This window comes from Berghia stephanieae, chromosome 5 (genome assembly GCF_034508935.2).
Source record: "Berghia stephanieae isolate SIO BIC M18660-M18661 chromosome 5, UCSD_Bste_1.3, whole genome shotgun sequence".
In the NCBI taxonomy this organism is placed as follows: Eukaryota; Metazoa; Mollusca; class Gastropoda; order Nudibranchia; family Aeolidiidae; genus Berghia; species Berghia stephanieae.
The window spans coordinates 40,454,973-40,476,057 of record NC_088364.1 but is presented as its reverse complement, the minus strand read 5'-3'; the positions used below and the strand labels follow the sequence as shown (position 1 = coordinate 40,476,057).

General features: G+C 33.7%; 1 protein-coding gene across 3 annotated transcripts in view; it reads left to right on the top strand.

Annotated features, from left to right (window-relative positions):
* LOC144972909 (2-oxoglutarate dehydrogenase complex component E1-like) overlaps positions 1 to 21,085 on the top strand; it is a 72,333-nt gene that overhangs the window by 29,403 nt on the left and 21,845 nt on the right. For 2 of the 3 annotated variants that reach the window (XM_078914710.1, XM_078914712.1), the window contains 7 exons: positions 4,054 to 4,144; positions 12,133 to 12,233; positions 14,251 to 14,405; positions 15,213 to 15,630; positions 16,595 to 16,723; positions 17,306 to 17,485; positions 18,356 to 18,508. In XM_078914710.1, the coding sequence (XP_078770836.1) occupies positions 4,054 to 4,144; positions 12,133 to 12,233; positions 14,251 to 14,405; positions 15,213 to 15,630; positions 16,595 to 16,723; positions 17,306 to 17,485; positions 18,356 to 18,508 (1,227 nt within the window). The remainder of the gene's footprint in view (positions 1 to 4,053; positions 4,145 to 12,132; positions 12,234 to 14,250; positions 14,406 to 15,212; positions 15,631 to 16,594; positions 16,724 to 17,305; positions 17,486 to 18,355; positions 18,509 to 21,085) is intronic. The other variant, XM_078914709.1, reaches the window with a different exon arrangement.

Genomic DNA, 21,085 nt, shown 5'->3' with positions numbered 1-21,085 from the left:
CAAAATTATGGAACAACGCTTTTGCGACACACACACACACACACAAACTCTCTCTCTCTCTCTCTCTCTCTCTCTCTCTCTCTCTCTCTCTCTCTCTCTCTCTCTCTCTCTCTCTCTCTCTCTCTCTCTCTCTCTCTCTCTCTCTCTCTCCCCCCCCCCCATTCCCAGGCCCTTTTTTCTTCTTTTCTCTCTGGTCAAAATGTAATCATGGATTGTTGGATAGTAAAAAAAAAATAGTACCTACATTAAAATTAAATATTAAAGGCGAAAAATCAAGGGAGAAAAATATATCAACAAAAGACCACCAAACATACAGAGCGAGAAAAAAAAACTCAATTAAAATGGCACAAGGTTATATCCTACACGAGGCAGCCATGATTGTCAGTTTTTAATCGAGGTATAATTTATATACTACGGGGCTTGTAGCCTCATGGTCGACGGTCCTATCAACTCTTCCCTGTTGTACACAGCGTAATATTATTAGGATGATATACTAGTTGCCAACAATAATACTTTACGTTAGATTTTTTAGTCAACATTGTCATTCCATTACATTCATTTTTAGTCAACATTGTCATTCAATGTACGATATATTATTTAAAAGTCACCTGCATGAAATGAGTTGATGCAAAACACGACACTGTCGGAAGCTGAAGTCAGTTTAGAAATTGAACCAGAACTATGAATATTTTTTGTTGTTGAAGGCTTGTGTGTGTGTGTGTGTGTGTGTGTGTGTGTGTGTGTGTGTGTTGGCGGGAAGGGGTTGGGAGTATTTTTAAAATCCAAATTATTATTATTATTATTATTATTATTATTATTATTATTATTATTATTATTATTATTATTATTATTATTATTATTCAATCAATTGGAGCGTGAGAGATGTTTGCTGTTTCTTAGGCGATAGTGGGCTGCTTTATTTCCGTGCGTTACAGTGTTGGAGTTATGTTTTTGCGGGGTTTTTTTTTTGTGTTTTTTTTTGTTTTTGTTTGTTTGGGGTTGGGGGAGGGGGGGGGGGGGGGGTATAAAAACTGTTTTGTTTCTCTTTGTGTGGTTTTTACTTTATTTTGCCTATTTGTTGTTGTTTTCGTCGTCACTGAAGTTGTCATTGCCTTTGTTGTACTTGTTCTGTTTATTATTAATTACACTCCCCTTAGATTGCTTAAATTAATTAGCATGAAACAGAGCTGTCGGAGTAAATAGTGACCATATAAATATTATATATTTTATCTGTAGTCATTAAATCAAGATAACAGTTTGTGCTGAGATCAGCCTTTGCTTGGTCAGCTGGAACCTGTATGATTTAGTGTTTTTCTCACCGATGTGTGATATCGTTGAATAATGAAATGAGTTACATTTAACCTTGTTATTTGTTTTTTTTTTTGTTTGTTTTTTTTTTTGTTCTTTTCTTTGTCGAATTAAACTTATACGTATTTGTCATGAATTTTTTTTTTTATTTTAAAAAAAAAAAATTAAGGGGGGGGGGGGGGATATGCTGGTGATTTTGTCTTGTGTGTGTATCTCTGTTTGTTAATGTATTTGTATGTGATGTGTGTGTACTTTTGTGTGTTTGGGGGTGGGGTGAAGGAGTATTGGATATTGTTTGTCAGATCTGTCAGGGTGAAACATGAGCTTCTATCAAAACACATTTATAAAAAAAAAAAAAATCCCCATGCATTGTTCATATCTTGTATTTTTAAACTAACATAATCTTTTGCATATATTTAGTTTGGGTTTTACATGGTTTCTCCACTTTCACAGCCATCCTTTTTATGTAATTAATTTATTAATTTATACAGTCACTCATTTATTTGCTGTTGTGTTTTGCCTCACCAGCAAGTCGAATTACCATCAATGTAATTTATGTGCTTTATTGATGACATGATATTTTCATTGCCTCATTCTAGTGCATGTAATTTGTGGGGTGGGGGTGGAGGTATATTTTGATGATTTAATTTTTTGTTTTGATTTCATTCTTGTCATAGCGGATGAAATTCATGCTCGGTCTTTATATTCGCATTTGAAAAAAAAAACACTTTATGACATTTGCTGATTTTGGTAAAATGCCTTTTTTCATTTAATCTTTATTATTTTTTTTATATAAAATATTTTATGAAACCAGAAAATGTTTATTACCCCAATATTTTGTAGAAAATTTATTCTTTTAAAATCTGTCACAAAGAAAGATATCAGCACTTTTGCATTCAACTCTAAGTCTTTGAGTAAAGAAAAAAGATTTAATAATACAATGTCTATTTCACTATCAACTTGTCATTCATTCACTGTTCACAGGGCTAGGTTGTAAGGGAAAATTATTTTATTTTTCATTTTTGGGGTTTTTGTTTTTCTTTTATATATTGTCACCAGTTTTCATTGTTGATATGTTCATATTGACTCAACATTTTGACTATTATTTGTTTTGTTTTGTTTGTTACGATATTTCTAAACCATGAGTTGATTTTATCCAGAAAAGGAGCTTGAAATGTACACCAATTGGTTAATTATTGGCTGATGGGTTCGAGCCTCACTCGGCGCATAGTTGAGTCCTTATGAAAGGCTCTTTACTCACATTCTCTCCCCTTACTCAGGTGTAAAAAGAGTACCTGGCCGTTAACAGCGTTGCCTCTGTCAGAAAAAAAAAATGGTATTATCGCCTAACAGGCATCATGTCTCGTTCTACATGTTACATGTTGTTGTTGGTCAGGGACCCTTTGTAAAGGGCTTTGAGCACTTTTAGTGGATATTGCGCTAAAAAAGAAAAAAGCTCAAGTTTCAAATTTTTGATGGTCAATGAACAGTACATTTCAAAATGGATCCTCAGGCCTTTACAATTAACAAAGTGATTGCATGCATGACTACCAAACATGTCCTTTTGACAGCATGTGATATTGCCCAGTCCTCAAGCATCATAAGAAAAGGATACATGCAAGAACAATCAAGATGATGGATTTCTTTCAATTAATGAGGATGACGAATTAAAGTGGCACATCTGACTGTAATTGCTATTTTAATCAGGAGATATTTCCTTGGTTTCACAGGGCAAACCATTGTTGTAGTAGTAGTTAAAAATGGAACTGTGTATTCCCTACACCACTGTACTGAATACACACCTGTGTTTTCCCTACACCAGTGTACCAAATACACACATGTGTATTCCCTATATCGGAAGAGATTAGGTCTAGGCGAGGTGGCTGGATGTTTTGGCAAGTGTAACTGTAACTGGGGTGGGGTGAGTTAGGGATTCGTGCCCTTTTTCAATTATTTTTTTGTACTCCTTCGGTCAAAATGATCAATTCTCAACTTCCACATTTTGACAACACGAGTGATTCCTGATGACCTCGAACTAAAGGAATTTGAGTGACTTTTTAACATCTTATATTTATTTACTTCTACCTTTATATAACATGCCAGCACACAAAACTATGTGTAATCTTAAATGTTAATAGTCTGATTAATTTAATGCAATTTAGCCAGAACTACTCATAAAAATGAGAGGCTAAAAACAATAACAAAGAGCTGAGTGACGTCAAGCCTGTGGCTTAGTATCACTGTCATCAGTAATATTAAGGTAATATTTGAGTTTTTGATTTCTGGTGTAGAGAATACACACGTGTATTCAGTACACTGGTTTAAGGAATACACAGTTCCTTTAAAATTACCCTCTCTCTGGCCCAAATGGTCACCAATTCAATCACCAGAGGACTCTCAATAAAGTTTTTAGAAGTGCTCTAAATTCTTGATTCTTTCACCAATATTGTCATATTGCATGAAATATAAAACAGAGGTGCCAACTTTTAGTAAATTACGTATTTGCATCAAAGGCTTTAACACCTAAATGAGCAATAAAATTTTCCTTTCCATATCCAGTTTTTTTCATTCTGCCATTTTGTTGTTTTTCTCTCTTCCTCATACTGCACCCACCTTTTACTCCTGTTCATCTCCCTATTCCCATCATCCAATGTTCGTCCCGCATTGCTATCTGTACTACACTAAATCCACCTGTATCTCATCCACTGCTGGTGGGTGGACCTCATTGCCAACTCAATTCTTTAGATCCGTGGCCACAGCATCGCGGAACTGGACCCATTGGCAATGGATCAGCTACAGAATCAGGCTGAGTTGCAATTGGCTTACTACAACCTCAGTAAGTTTCCTGCAAGTTTCCTCCTGCTGCAATGTTCTCTTGGAACACCTGAGACTTCATTAAATTGACCAACCCACCTCTGTTTCTTTCCTTGTTTGATAATAAGCAAAACATACTTAGGAATGAAGTCTAATACTTTTATTGGATGGGTTTTCCAACTCTTATTTTCATGGGGGAAAAAAGTAATTTTATTGGGTCCGTTTATCAACTCTTTATTTTTTATTTTTTCCATGATAAAAAAATAGTTTTGAAAGCCCAATTTGTGTTGCAAGCGCCATAAAACCCTTAAAAACAAACAACAAAACAAAGCCCAATTGACAAATTTAATAGGCCTGCTGCCAATATTTTTATTAAAAATCTAAACAACAGTGTGCATACATTTCTTTCTCTGCCATTTTAAAAAGAAAATTAAGCAAATATTAAATATTTTATATAAATATATAAATTAAATTTTAGTAGTGGTAGTAATGATAATAGTAATAATAATAATAATTGAAAATCATACCACTACCACTACTATTGATAATCATACCACGACCACCACTACACTAATAATAATGATAATAATGATAATAATAGTAGTAATAATAATAATAATAATAATAATAATAATAATAACAATAATAATTATGATGATAATAATAATTGATAATAATAATGATAAGATAATAGATATAAAATAAATTACAGTGGTTCCGACCTATTAACCTACCTTGTAACAGCCCACTTTATGTAATAATGAACTACTCTTTTATAACAATATTTATCATCAGAAACATTTATTTTAATATCCTGCTATTCGTTTGGTGATCCGCTGTTTTTAAGCTTTACATAACAAAGTAACATATTTTTAATTGAATTGTCATGCAATAAAGTTCATCTGAATAAAATTGGTTTCATTGATATGCAGCTCGATATTTACAATAAAATTACATATCTTGGAGGTACAATTAATAAGCAAGTTCATACAAACTACACCCATTCGCACTATCATCAATCGCAGTTGGACGCAGTTTCTTACAACTGCCAGATAAATTGCCACTAAGCAACACATGTTGTGTTTGTAATGAGTCTCTGATTCTAGTGCATTTACACTAGATGCAATTGTTGGTTATCTGACTTTAATCTCATACTTAAAGTGTTACAAATCAAAGGCTTCTGTTGCAAACCGTTCAACTCGAGGAATAAGTGGTTTTCAATTTTAGGCCAAGATCACTCTACAACCAATGAATTAACATGTCGCAAGATTATCTTGTCCTTCCTTTAAAAAAAATTATTTTTTTTTTGGTCAATAAATAACTTTAAAGTCAATATCCATATCCTATGTGTAGTGTATATGTAGACCAGGATAAAAATAAACTGGCAAAGTGATGGCAAACGTTGGATGTCTCTTATTCTTGAGGGTTAAAAAAAATAAAAACTACATGTCTATAGATATTATAAAATTATATTTGATGGAAATGCTTCATTTTTACAGGTGACTAAACCTTTCACTTTTATTTGGTCTTTATATAAAAAAATCTCCTGCTCTGTATGATTTTTCATAGTTGAATGGTTTGCAAGTAAGGCCACAGATATTGATTATTAAATGGTCTGGATGGGTGTTGTCTTTTGTGTGGGAAAGCGGAGGCTGATGCATAAACACACACACACACACACACACACGCACACACTCACATACAGAGAGAGATAAAACATCATCAAAACAACGAAACAAAATAAAATATGTTGCATCTTACTCTATGTGAACAAAAAAAAGAGCAAGAAAATCACATTCGGAAATTATTTGGCAAAACTTGTCTCTCTGACTAAAGTCTTGCGTTGTTTCACCTAATAATCTACTATAACTAATAGCCTGATGATGTTACACTATAGGCAGGTTATTTGGCAGTGACCACTGTAATGAAAATAATAATAATAATAATAATAATAATAATAATAAATAATGATAATAATAATTAATAATGAGAATAATAATAGTAATATAAACAATAATAATAATAATAATAGTAATAGTGATCATTATTCAAATTTACATTAAAGTATAGTTTGATCTATATGGTTTCTCTCCAGCGCACCTCGAAATTCAGATTTAAAAATTTTTTACAATATAAAATATATATTTTATGTTCATAAATGTGGCAGCCAGGTTTGTTTAAATTGAGAACCTGTTTTTTTCTCCCTTCTCATTTGACCTTGATGTTTGATGTCTCTCTCAGTATGCTATTAATTGATGGCTGTAATAATAATGATCATTGTCACTTAATTTTAGTTGTGGTGGAGGCGAAAATAATCTGCTTATGACATAAAAGAATATATGCCACTAATGAAGGTTGTCTATTAAGTTTTAATTAAACTGCTGAGACTAAAATAATTGCAAGCATTATTATTAACACGGAGAGGCAAGTAATAATCATCTTGTATTGTACTAAAACAAATATCACTCCCCTCGCCCCCCTCCACCCCCTCACTTAAAGAAGAAAAAAAGTGAAAGAGTAAAAAATTTAAATGAGGAACAAGTTTTTATATTTCTTAGAAATTTTAAGATGAATACAATTTTCAAGGCATGTCAACTATAGTCAGATTTTTAATAAGTGGCGTGTGTTTTTATTCTTTTTCTCAGCTGCCCCCCAATGCATAGCTGCAAAAATTTGTATGAACCTCTGAATCAATTTGTCTTAATAAAAAAATATTTTCCATGAATTTTAAAACAATAGGAAAGGATTTCGTTTATTACAGCTATATTAAAATCGATAACAGGTGAGGATCAGAATTCATAGAAGATTTACATTATCAAAATTATGAATTTTCCGCATATCCATTTTGAAGGAATTCGTTAAACTGGAGTGTTCAGTTAATTGAAGCTTGAACGATATACGTGCAGTATTTGAATATGAAGCAACTAATGGCAATTTTTAACTATCAGACATCTACATTTTATAACTATCAATACACATTTCTGGTGAATACAAACGAAAGTGAAGATAACGCGCTTCAAATATAATTTTGATTGCAAAAGTTTGAGAAATAGCTTTGTTTATGCCAAAGAGGATTACATAAATTTATATAGACTGGTCATAAGTAAAAAATCATCAATTGTAAGACAGAGTCTCCACAAATATGTGTTCAATAATAACAACAACTACAACAACAACCAAGAAATACTGGACACATCAATCAGCACAGTCTGATGACGAGGATGATGAAAAGGAGATATGAAACGACTACAGAAAGATTCCGATGAAATGTAATTTTCCTCTAGTTTGCGAAGATTGAGGTATGCCTTTTCTCAGTCTATCTTTTCATTTATGCTCGTCGGTGATTTCTCAGTCTACTCTTTATCATTTATTGCCTCGTCGGTGAGAGTTAATTTGGTGTTCCTCCTCTCAATCTTTCCCTCTACTTAGGCCCAATGACCTCGATTGGATTGCGCTCACAGTGACATGGGGGAAGTTGCGCAACCTCATGTCAAAACTCCCTGATTAGACAGTCTGCTTTGAAAGTTATTTCTGGTTCATTTACTAAGGAGTATAGTTAGCATTTTGATAAATGGTCAGAATATGTAGTACTGTCTGATTGAAACAATGAAATCATGTCAGCTTCTATAATTGCCAAAGTGGAGCCTTAAAGTGACCATAGGCCAACGAATGGTAGCGTTGCCCAATGCAACACAGCTGGGTGTTTCAATGGAGGGCAGCAAACGATATTTTGTCAGTCTTAAAACACCTTTGCATTGACCCCAGAATAATATTCCAGATGATGCAGAGGAGAACAAATGGCATGGCATCCTTTTAAATATCCAGTATCATCACCACCTGCAAGAATAACAATGATTCTCTGTCCAGAACCCATGGACTTTTTTCTTTGAATAATCAGACGTCCAGTATTTTTTCGGATGTACATTTACGCTCACCCATACATCTTTGGATGATATCCATATCAAAGTTATCTATGATCCTTTTCCTGCCACGTCGTTCTACACTGGTGATCTCTCGGTTGTATTTCAATAACGATCTTCTCATGGTTGATTGTGAAATTCCAAAACCATTGCCGTCCTCTTTAATGACTTATCGATAGATACAAGAAGATTTCTTTTCGCAGCTTTACGAGAGTGGAACTGATAGAGATTCTGTACCGTATCGTGCTGTTTAGGAGCCTAATATGTTAAAAAAACCTTCATGCAAAGACAAAAATTTGTCAAAGTTATATAAACAGTGTTTGTTAATTTGACAATATTGAGTATACAATCACTATTTCAAATGATTTAAAGCGAGAGATTTCATATCAGTCTTTGGTAATTGCGACATTATGTAGATAATATGCCATAAATGATAAATTCAAAATTTATTATAAACTACATAAGTGGTATGGTTATAACATTTAAAGCGAATTATTATTATTTGGAAAGAAGTATGACGTGAACTCATAATCACTACGTCAGCACAAGATTTTTTGGATATACGATGAATTCATTCATACCTTGTGGTGCGTAACTTGTTTTTATTTTTTACAGTGTAAAATCTCTAATTTTATGTCAGCTGTTTTAAAGTAGTTTTTTTATAGGTCTTAAAGAAGAAAGCTTTTGTAATATGGCATCAATACGGTCCAAAATCTAGGTTCAGTTAAGACAAATTGATTCAGATATTGACACACAACTTTTGATAGAGGGACAGCTGAGAAAAACCAGAAAAACACGCGCCATTAATAAAAAATCTGACTATAGTTACATAGATAGGTACAGAGATGCCAACCTGTATTAATTCATATTATTTTGTTAATTTTTGTTTTATAGTCTTTCCTCTGTAGAGATATACCTTTTTGTATTACTTTGGAAAAAAAATCAAAACAATTCTCTCCCATATTTCTTTTATGCACGTCCTCTCCTGTTGTTTTTTTCTTTTCCGTTTGGCAGTTTAGATTATGCTATGTTCATGTTATTTAAGTACTTTATTTGATTTAAATAATCATGTATGCCATATCTTTTATATCTGTGATTTTATGTCCTTATTCTCGACTGAGTCCATTTGGTTTTGCCTGATTCATGCCTCAGTTGTTTTTCTTGTTACTTTTTTTATTAGTGAAATGGCAGCAAGACATTTTACCTTGTAAATGGTATTCATATTCTCCGGCCTTTTAAACTTTTAAAAACTTTTAAAACGGAACTCATGTTTTACAAACCCTCGCCTCATCTTTAACAATTTCTTTCTTAAGTCCCTTTTTTTTTTTTCCTTATTATTCTTTGTATCTGTTCCTTCCGAACAAAATAGTCCCTGGTAGTTTTTATAATCGAGTTGGAGTGCATGTATTTTGGAACCATTTTATAGTATTCCTCTTGGACTCGGAGAAATCCTATCTTGAATTGGGTAGGGGATAGGTTACTTTGAGAATCTACTTTTTTGAATTGAACCCATCTAATTTGAATTGCAGTTAATTCTGTAAAATCGTGTTACTGCTCGAAATTGAACATGGGTTGGCATCTCTAAATTTGATGACTTTATCTTGAATATGAACATGAGTTTCAATAAAATTGATAATGCATTCAATATTGAAGCTTATTTTATGGCTTGTTTTGTCCAATTTAAAATTGTAAAAAATTAAATTAACAAATACAGGTACTGAATTGATATTGAATAAACTAATAGGTTCATATTTTGACGACAAACAAATGGACTTATATATAATGTCATGGTTTGTAATATTCTGTTTGAGGGTTCCTTTTTTTATGTGGCATGAGATCACCATCAGTTTGGTTATCACACTCATTGATAAGATCCTACTATTGAAATCCCTCTCTGTTTTGGGTCTTCATATATTACAATTCGATGTGTTAGTGATCCATTTTATTTAAATTGATTTCCTCATCCATTTGTTAAAATGTGATAAGAATTTATTTTGCTGAATTCAATAGCATGTTTAATGCTTTTTTTTTATTTTATGGCAACACTATTACTTTGTTTTAAACATGTTTTTGTCTCGCACCCTTTTTTCTTTTCAACACTTGATATCACAAGGATTTGAAAAAAAAAAATATTGATTGGCTGTATAGTATAGATTTAATATGAAATCTGTTTAGAAAATGTGAAAAAAAAAAAGAATAAGGGCCTTGCATTGCAGAAATGTGATTTTATTATGAGAATTGGAGTGTTCATGTAGTATTGTATTGTCGTGTCCTTTTGGTATGTGTTCCTTCTATATGATCAATCGGCATTTGATATTTTGTAGCCATTTGTGTGTAAAATGTTAAAATAATGAAGCAGATTCATCCCTCTTATAAGAGTGAACAACTTTTACTCTTTTTTAATTCTGATTATCTACCTCTTTATCTCTCTCCCTCTCTCTCTCTCTCTCTCTCTCTCTATCTCTCTTTCTCTCTCTCTCTCTCTCTCTCTCTCTTCTCTCTTCTCTCTCTTCTCTTCCTCTCTCTCTCTCTCTCTCTCTCTCTCTCTCTCTCTCTCTCTCTCTCTCTCCCTCTCCCTTAGCTGAACCTTTGGGCTTTTTTTTTACTGTCAAAAAGCATTTATGTTGTTAATGACGTTTGATTTGATGGTATTGACTTATCTAAATCTTATGAACCCCATCAAAATAGTTTGCATGTTCCATTGTGCTAAAAGTGAAATTTCACTCTTTAATCCTTTGCATGGACTAATTTTGAAGGTCAGAAGATTTGGATTTTAAAAAGATATTATTTTCTTTTCTTTAAAAATAATTAGATATGGAATCTTTTTCAGCTCATTATTTTCTAATAGGAATGTCCAATTTATTATTTACTCCGAACATTCAAATGTAAGGAAATAATGAATTGCTCAATAAGATCCTTTGGATTACTGGATTTTTCTTTTCATTTCAAGTAAAAGAGAATGTATGTGTCGTATTATTTCAAATAAGAAAAAGTGATGCAAGAGAAGAAGAAAGAAAGAAAAAAAAACTTACAAAAAACAAATATATATATATATTTTTATATATATATATATATATATATATATATATATATATATATATATATATATATATATATTATATATATATATATATATATATATATATATATATATATATTATATATATATAATCAGATGTAAAAGATTGGCTAAATTGCCCTTTTTACTCATCACCAAGCTGTCTTGGGACAATATCATTATTACTTTATATTTATACAGTCAAGATACCATTTAGCAGTGACTCCTAAGCTGTTTTTTGTTTGGTAATTTGAAATCGCTTTACTGTGTATTTACACATTGGAATAATTAATGTCATATTGAAATAATATAGATGTATGCTTTTTAAAATTTTGATCTTAGCTTTGTAGTCAACACAGGCTTCAACTATTCTATCCTCATATACTTTTTATATTTTTATCTTTGACACACATGACCTCTTTTTGCATCCCTCTCACACACATAGACAACACATGCTTAATAATTTAATTAACACAACACATACACAACAGGTTTATTGCATTCCGTTAACAACACTAATCCCTATTATAACATATCAGACACATCACAAATTCCACGAACAAATAATTTATTCAGTGACACATAATTTATGTTATTTATGTTCCTTTTCATTTTGGTATTGTAAGTAGTTTGGTGTGTGTATTTTTTAAATCCTTTGAAAAATATCGTACAATATGACAATCATTTTGATATATTTATCATTTTATCATTTCAGAGTTTTGCTAATGATAGGTTGTTATGATTTTCTATTACATAGATCATGCTTACATGAAATGCTATTGCAATTACATTTTTAAAAAAATGATCTTTATTCGCTGGTGCCTTAACTTTAATTTTGAGATAAATTCATAAAGAAATCTTATTGTTAAAAGAAAAAATAATTGAGGATATTATCTGGATTGTTAAATCATTTTAAATTTTTACAATATGATTATTCACCTCTTCTCAATCTTTTTACATATTATATGAAATTCATGAAATTGAATAGTGAAAGTGGAGGTTTTAACATGATTTTACTATGTTGATGTACAGGTGAAGAAGACCTTGACAGAGTGTTTCGTCTACCTGCCACAACATACATTGGAGGAAATGAGCATGTTCTGCCACTTCGGGAAATCATCAACAGACTTAAGGTTACTATGAATTTTATAGCAATAACTGATGTTAGAGTTTGCATCATAGTATTTGTCATTAGTCGATTATAATACATTAAAAGATTTCCCGAAAAAAACGAAAACAATACTGATAAACAAACTGACATACCTACTGATACAGCCCATCACCAACTTTGAAAATGTAATTGTGGGATGAACATATTAACAGGGGCGTGGCTATATTGGTTAATTTGGTGCCTGGCACCGCATCCATCTTTTAAAAATGGATTACAGCATTTAGAAAAATAGAATAAAACTGAAAAATAGTATATACCGCCTCTTACTTATTTGACTAAGTCTTTTCTTAATTTTTTTCTTTCTTTCTTTTGTATATACAATTATAGCATGTTTTAAGTAATTTTCTTCTGATTCTGGCACCACCTTATACTGTAAGCATGCCACGCCACTGCATATTAATAAGGTCGTTTGTAAAAATCAAAAGTTCCCATAGTGGGCAGGGAGGTACTTACTGTGTCTTCTATCCCCCTATATCTGTTTTCCAACTTGCTTTCTGTCTTTGTCTTGGAATGAGATTACTTAGTTTTGTCCTGGCCCCGGCATATTGGCCTTGCTGAGAGGGAAACAGTCAAATGCATAGTTATTGTTTTGGGAGATGATATTTTTTTCCTTGTAAATCATCTCTCTGTTATATATTATTATATTTGTTATTTTATAATGAAATGTAAGCATTTGAGTGTATTTCTCTTTGTTGGATCTTGTGCTTGTGTCTAGGTGAGACTTTAGGTGATCCCAGACTAAGTATTGATGGTATGCTCTTGGAATCTACATCTGATCCCTATTTATTCCCAGTTCCCCTTTGTCTTCCTTTCTCTTGGGTGCTTTAATTGTAATTCTAGAACTTTTTACTATCCCATTTTCTTCCTTTTTACTGGCGCTGATATAACCTAAATGTGTTGCAAGCGCCGTAAAACCCTTAAAAACAAACAAACAAACAAAAATCAAAAGTTGAGAAGATTAAAATGAATTCAGATAAAGGCTGTGAATGTGGCCTTGGCATCAAAGACTTAGTGGAATAGTTTCTCATCTTGTAATAAAGTTGAATCATTTTTAACATGGTCAGTGGTTAGAGGTGTTGACAATGGTCTCAAACCTCTGACTCTGGTTTTGTGTTATTGGGCAAGGGATTTTACACATATCACCTCTCTTAATGAATTGTGACTGGGTGTTGTTCCTGACCTCCCATAGTGGACAGGGAGGTACTCGCTGTGTCTTCTATCCCCCTGTATCTGTTTTCCATTTGCTTTCTTTCTTTGTCTTAGAATGAGATTACATAGTTTTGTCCTGACCTGGCTGGAGTCCGTGGCTGGGAGGGAAACAGTTGAATGTATATAGTTTTGGGAGATAATCTTTTTTTTCCTTGTAAATCATCTCTCTGTTATTTTCTGGGTTTTAAAAAAAAAATATATGATTTGTAAACATTTGAGTGTATTCCTCTTAGTGGGATCTTGTGCTGGTGTCTGGGTGAGGCTTTTATGTGATTTCAAACTAAGTACACGGATTGTATGCTCTTGGAATCTATATCTATTCCCTATTTGAACCATAATCCCCTTTGTCTTACTTTTTCCTCATCCTTTTAATCTAGAATATTTTTACTAATTTTCTTCCTTTTTACTGCCGCTGATATGACCTAAATGTGTTGCAAGCACCGTAAATCCCTTACATACAAACTAACAATCTATTAATGATTTGTGAACGAGGCAATGACATAGGAGAAGGGGTGCCGATCAGTTAATGCATTCTTTCTGAAATAGATATTTGGAATTATATGGCCTACAATAATAAAAGGATGAAGATTTTTTTACAAAGTGCATTCAACATGTGGAATCTTGGAAGTGTGTATAGTATACAAATGTGCATATAGTGATTCTTTTTTTTTTTTTAAATCTAAAAAATCTAATTTTAAAAAGAATACCCTTCATCTTTCCTCTCACCACCCCAAACCCCTCTGTTATATGTTTCCCTGCTTTCGAAACAGTCTGTTTACTGTCAGTCTATTGGAGTGGAGTTCATGTTTATCAACAACCTTAAGCAGACAGATTGGATCAGACGCAAGTTTGAAACTCCAGGGGTAATGAAATTGAATGCAGATGAATGCCGCCTTATCATGGCCCGTTTGATCAGGTCTACAAGGTAATCAGATGTTTCTCATTAGAATTTATAAATGTGTTGAAACAGACCTGTCAGTTAAAATAGTAGAACACAAAAGGCTATGAAAGTGATATAATGGTTTTCATTGGTTGCGCTTCTTTGTTCTTGTTCTCCATTATGTAGAAACCTCAAAAATAGAAATTGATGAAGGATTTTAGAGCGTGTCATATTATGAACTTAAGTGCTTGAAGATGTTCCTAAATACACAATGATAGTAAATGGTTATAAAATATCAGATTCTGCTGCATCGGATGGTAATTGATTCTATTTTCTAATGGAAGATGGGTAGAAGGAATTAGGCGGGTGTTTGATCTTGATTGGGGAATCATCATTCGATATGCAGGAGGACTGAGAATCTTCTGCCAAAATCCACCTAAATGGTGGTTTATGTCCGCCCATTATTATCATAATTCCGCTTTTTCCAAAAAATACTACTATATCAACATCCCTACCATTACTACTATTACAAACACAGCCTCATCATTATCCCAGCCACCACCACTACAACAACTACCTCATCATCATCCCTACCACCACTACTAATACAATCACAACCACCTCCGTATCATCATCCCGACCACTACAATTACAACCCCCACCACACCATCATCCTTCCACCACTACCCTATCACTACAACTACAACTACAACTACCATCAGATCATTATCCCTACCACTACTACTACTACTACTACACCACCACCACCACATCGTCCCTCCCACAGCTACTAATATTTGATTGAGTAGCTATCAACCCCTACTAATCATTTCATTAAAAAATTCACCACAGATTTGAGGAATTTTTAGCCCGCAAATGGTCATCAGAGAAAAGGTTTGGTCTAGAGGGATGTGAAGTTCTCATCCCAGCCCTCAAAACCCTTATTGACTCTTCTAGTGCTGTTGGTGTAGACAGTTTCATCCTTGGAATGCCTCACCGTGGACGACTCAATGTCTTAGCCAATGTCTGTCGTAAGCCCTTGGAAAAGATCATTTGCCAGTTTGACTCAAACCTTGAGGCAGCTGATGAAGGTTCAGGTGATGTCAAGTACCATTTAGGTATGTCTCATGAGCGTCTGAACCGTGTGACTGACAAGCACATCAAGATTGCCGTGGTTGCCAACCCATCACATTTGGAGGCAGTGGACACAGTTGTGCAAGGGAAGGCACGAGCTGAAATGTTTTACAGAGGAGACAATGATGGGAAGAAGGTTTGAGTTTTTTTAGTAAATAATTTTACCTCTGATGTATTGTTGTGTTAGCCTTGGAGAAAGTCTCTTTATTCAGATTTTTCTTGTCCTGTTTCGGAGTATAACTCTTGGGTCCCATTCTCTTGTCATTAAAAATCAATGGTGTCGTTATCCAAAATATCTGCTCACATGTAAAATTTCTGCATTTGTTTTGCTATATCTTAAATGTACATTTACCATCTGTTGAAATAAATGTTATAAAGCACTTTGAGCATGTTGATAAATGTAGATAGGTGATAAATACAATACTTATATCAATTTGTAAATTTGTCCTCTTTGATCATCAAAGAAGTCAGGGCCATGAATAAAATGTTTGTCACAAATGCCGCCTTACAAAATATTTGGAGCAATTTATCCTGTTATGATTTCCTGTAAGTTCCTTTTGGATGGGCATGTTCAGCTGCTTACTTTTATTCAATTTAGTTGAGTGGCTGATTTAAATAATATGATGCACAACCTTATTAACACCAAAGTTAACTACTTGGAAACATGGGTGATGCTTGACAACATCGTGCTGTTTAATACTTCCTTCTAGGAATGTCAATATAAATAGCATCCTTCAAATACTGTGTGTATGGTCTGAAAACTCAAAAATATTTTTTTTGTATATCATTGTAACAGTTGGAATGAATGAATAATAGACTTAGCTTAAATCGCAATGATTTGAATACAGTTGAAGCTGACTATTCGAACGCTGCTTTATAGGAATAGTCACTTAAATCCATATGTGATAGATTTCTTTTTTATATAATTTCTACCAGCTAATCAGAAAATTTCTCCTCTCTTTTGATCTAAATTTTTGACAGCAAAGTTTTAAATCTGGATGTCAAAAATTGATAGGGACTCTTTATTTACGAATGCTCTGTGGTGCTATTGTTTTAATATTATTTTTTATTTAGTAAAGCATATTCTGTTTGTGTCTCAGGTCATGCCAATGCTTATTCATGGGGATGCTGCTTTCTCTGGCCAGGGCATTGTGTATGAGTGCCTTCATTTGTCTGACTTACCCGCCTTCACGACTCATGGAACCATCCATATTGTTGTCAACAATCAGGTAAGACCATATCCTGGAAAACTATAATAAAATTCTAACTTTTAAAATGCTTTTTCATTTGGAGATGCTGCATTCTTTGGTCAGCGCATTGTTTATGAGTGTCTGTATTTGTCTAACACCTGCCTTTTCCACCAATGGAACCATCCATATTGCTGTCAACAATCAGGTAAGACCACATCCAGGAAAACTATCGTGTTATGATCATAATTTTTATCGATCTGAGCTTCACCAGTGTTGAAACAATGCCTTGTCAAGGTTGCATTATTTTAGTTTTCTCAAAACAGACAATGTAGCCTCATTATTGATTAATTGATATCCTTACTGTCAATAGCCATTCAGGCTGATTTTTTGAAACGTTTTTACTATCTATCTTGCATTTTGACTGTTGAAAAATAATTGTTCCACCAGCAATTAAGGTAAATGCTTATTTAACTCAATCACCTGTCCTTTTCCCTCTTTTTTATTGTTAAAAATATGATTAATTCTATTCACTAGAATGTCAGAATTTGACACTGTCATATACAGATTTTAAAAATGATTATGTCTTGATTTTAATGTTTCTTATGTTTTGTCTTCTTTCAGATTGGTTTCACCACAGATCCTCGTAAATCTAGGTCCTCTCCCTACTGCACAGATGTAGCCCGAGTGGTAAACGCCCCCATCTTCCATGTCAATGCTGATGATCCTGAGGCTGTAATATATGTGTGTAAGGTTGCAGCTGAGTGGAGGGCAACTTTTGGAAAGGATTGTGTCATTGATTTGGTCAGTTTTACACTATCTTAGCTTCTCTTCTTCTCACCTTTTGTTTTCTATATTTTAAAGTTTTTTAGGCCATCCTTGATATATGGTTTTAATGTTTATAGGATTTTATTTTGTTATATACATGAAGAATCATATTTTAGATAGATAACTGCATCTATGAAAAAGTGACAACAATTATTGTCAACAAGTCTTAATAATATATGTGATGAGAATTAGTGTAAGTGCTTTAACTCAAGTAATGCCGATGTGCCAACTGGAAATCAATAAGGCAATGGCAACTCGCCAGAGAAATGGAACAGTTCACGCATTAGTGGTCACAAAAATTGATTTTCTTTGTACAAAAAAAAAAAATAAGTTGTGATTCAAAAACATTTTTAAAAATCAATGAGATTGCCGATCATCTCTGTGAAAGCCTAGGCAAACAAGACTTCAGTCACCTTGCATCAGACAGTCAATTACGAAAAGTTGAATAAAAGGCTATAACAGTTAATTATCCTCTACTGTTACTTGTGTGTGTTTTAGATTATACACACATGTAATGAAAGAAAGTTGTACATACTACACACATGTAGTTAAAACTCTCTTTGACTAAAATCAGCTCTCTTCACTCAAATCCCTTGTCAGCACATGGATAGGGGAAGAGGGGGGGGGGGGGGGGTTAAGTTCTAGCTCTTCTTTGTTGCTTAAAAGGTCAGAGGCTTTCCACATACGAGGTGAAGGGTCAGGCTAAAGTATTAACCAATCAAATTCAAGTTTAATATTTGTAGTATTCTATTACTAGTTTCAACTCCCTTCTATCCTGAGTCATGGACCAGCATGTTACTTGAGTTAAAATCCTCATGAATTATCGGATATTGTTTTTTTCCTCAGGTCTGTTATCGTCGTTTTGGTCACAATGAAATTGATGAGCCCATGTTCACGCAACCACTTATGTATAAAAAAATTGCCAAGCAACCCACAGTGCTTGCCAAATATGCTGAGCATCTGATCAAGAATAGCATAGTGAGCCAGGATGAGTATGAGGTAGTTTTATATGGTTCATAATATTCTCCTTCACTTATTTTTCCCAAACGATATTGTGGATCTTCATTTATAAAATTTAATAAAGTAACCAGTTAAATTTGCAGTATATTAAAATTTGGAAAAGTCATTTATATTCTAAAGAAAACCTGAAAGTTGTTTGTTATTTTTTATTTTTACTTTATTTATTGCTTACACTCTGTTGTAATTGTAAATGTCAGATTTGGCTCCATTAACTTTTAGAAACATAAATGAATTTTTGAGGATCAAGCAAGAATACGACACTATGATAAATAAGTAGAGTCACTCTGTCCCTTACTGTCACCATAAGTATTATGATGGATGTCAACACAACAAATGCTCTCCTACCCCGAAAATAAAACGAATGTTGAAAAATAATGACATCGTTTGTACTAGATGAAGCTCATGAAACACTAGTTTGCCAGCTTGCTCAATCTAAAAGTGTCTTATATTGAATTGACATCAATTTCCAATACCTTCCTTTGAGTGCATAATGTGGTGCTACCGACGGTCGAAATACTTGTAGCTTATACCAACATCCTTTCAACTAAATTAATTGACCATCCCCTAACTGACTATTACTTTTTGTGCCCATTTTTTAATTGATGGAAGAATCAAAAACAAGATGTTATGCACTTGTGATTAGAGTGTGAACAAAAATAAAAACAACTAGAGGGTGGAATGCTAATAAAAAAGTCAAGGCTCAACATTAATTGAAATTGTAAGTTTATTAAAAAATGAGTTTTCTACAAAAAAAAAAAGACAGAAGCAGGAAAAAAGAGGGGTGGGGGAAGATACTTTCATAATTCAATTTGACATAGAACAAACATCACAGAGAAACTGAAACTCATTCACCTCTTCATCACTCATACATTTAACCCTCTCCTTCTGTTTTCCCGAACACCACTTGTGAAACCATCTTGCTTACAAGACACATCCGATCCATCCGTCCTGACAACCTTTGTCCTACTTATACTTAAAACATACAGTTTCATCCCCCAAACTTTCATCCATGTACTGAATTTTTCAGAATCTTCTGAATCTGTTGCTTCCTCATCAAGTCTTGTCCTTTTCAGCTTCTCTCCTGCCTTGGTTCTTACTTTCTCTTCTTTCCTAGCTTTACTTTTTGCCTCTCTTTGTCTCTTTCTCTGCTTTTGCTGCTGCTTCCTTTTTCTCCCTCATTTTGCCCTTTCTGCCTTTTTCTTGTCTTCTGGCCTTCTTTTCGTGGAAGGCACTGAAGGTTTTTCAAGAGATATACTTCGGTGCCTGGATCCTTTATGCCTTCCCAGACCAGTTGTTTGGTGCTGGCAAATTATTGAAAGTAGCTGGAGGATACCTTGTTTACAAAGTATTTTTTTTTAATGGGGCAGCAGGGCTCAGCGTTGCAGTATTTGATTCGAACCCGAAAGGTACTGTGTTTGAATACCCGAGTTACCTCCCCCTGGCTCAGTTTGTGGTGCTGCACTACAGCTGATTCCTTGGAATAGACCCTAAAGACAATTTCCCCTATGTGAAGAATAAAGGGAATTATTTATTTATTTTATTTATTTATTAATCCTTTGAGTATGGCAGTGGATTCTGACTGAACAAAATTTCAAATTAACATTGGACCGATATAGAGAGATGTGTAGCTTTTGCCAACGAGTAACTGTAATGTGGTATTTTTTATTTAAGAAAATTTATGATATAATTCTCCACACCTCACGAGCGTTTTACATAGGTTGTCAGCTCCTGCACTCACAGAATCGCCCTATTAATTAGAATTAAATTATTTAGAGGTCTGCAAATCCTATGATTTCCCCATTACATATTACTTGGAAATATTAAACAGCAATGACTAATGGCTTCTATAGCTGTCTAAGGATATAACCTTCACAATACAAAATACAATAAGTAATGAATAAAACAAGTTCCAGTTCCACTTATAATCGACAATAAAATTAAGTCAGATTTATTCTGCTTTAAATCATATGGTATGTATTTACATGTTCCTTTAATGTTTATTATTCATCATGGGGCACTAACAAAGGAAAACCACAATATTTTATTATTGTTGTTGGTCTTGTCTTGTGGCAGCCGAGGTCCTTAACCTAACTGGCCGTCTCTCAGGTCTTGGTTCAGGGCTGAGAATCTTCCGCCTAAAGGCGGATTTCCGCCTAAATGGTAGTTTATCTCCGCCCATCCCATCACATTTCCTCCTTTTTCAAATTTGCCGTGTCAAACATTTTCCTCAAAACCACAAAATCACCATTATGTCTTATGTCATATTTTGACACCTGTGCTCAGTCTCGTGAAATTTAGTGACGGTCCCGTTTTTATGACGTTGGGCCAGACAGTATGGCACCAGATGTCACAATTGACACAGAAGACCAGTAGTGTTCTTTGATTAGTTAGTTGGTTGAAGGGGAAGGGGAGGGACAAATGGGTCTGGGTTTTTTTTCCCCTATTGTAGGTACCTATTGCCTTTTAAATCTCTCTCTCTCTCTCTCTCTCTCTCTCTCTCTCTCTTCTCCTCTCTCTCTCTCTCTCTCTCTCTCTCTCTCTCTCTCTCTCTCTCTC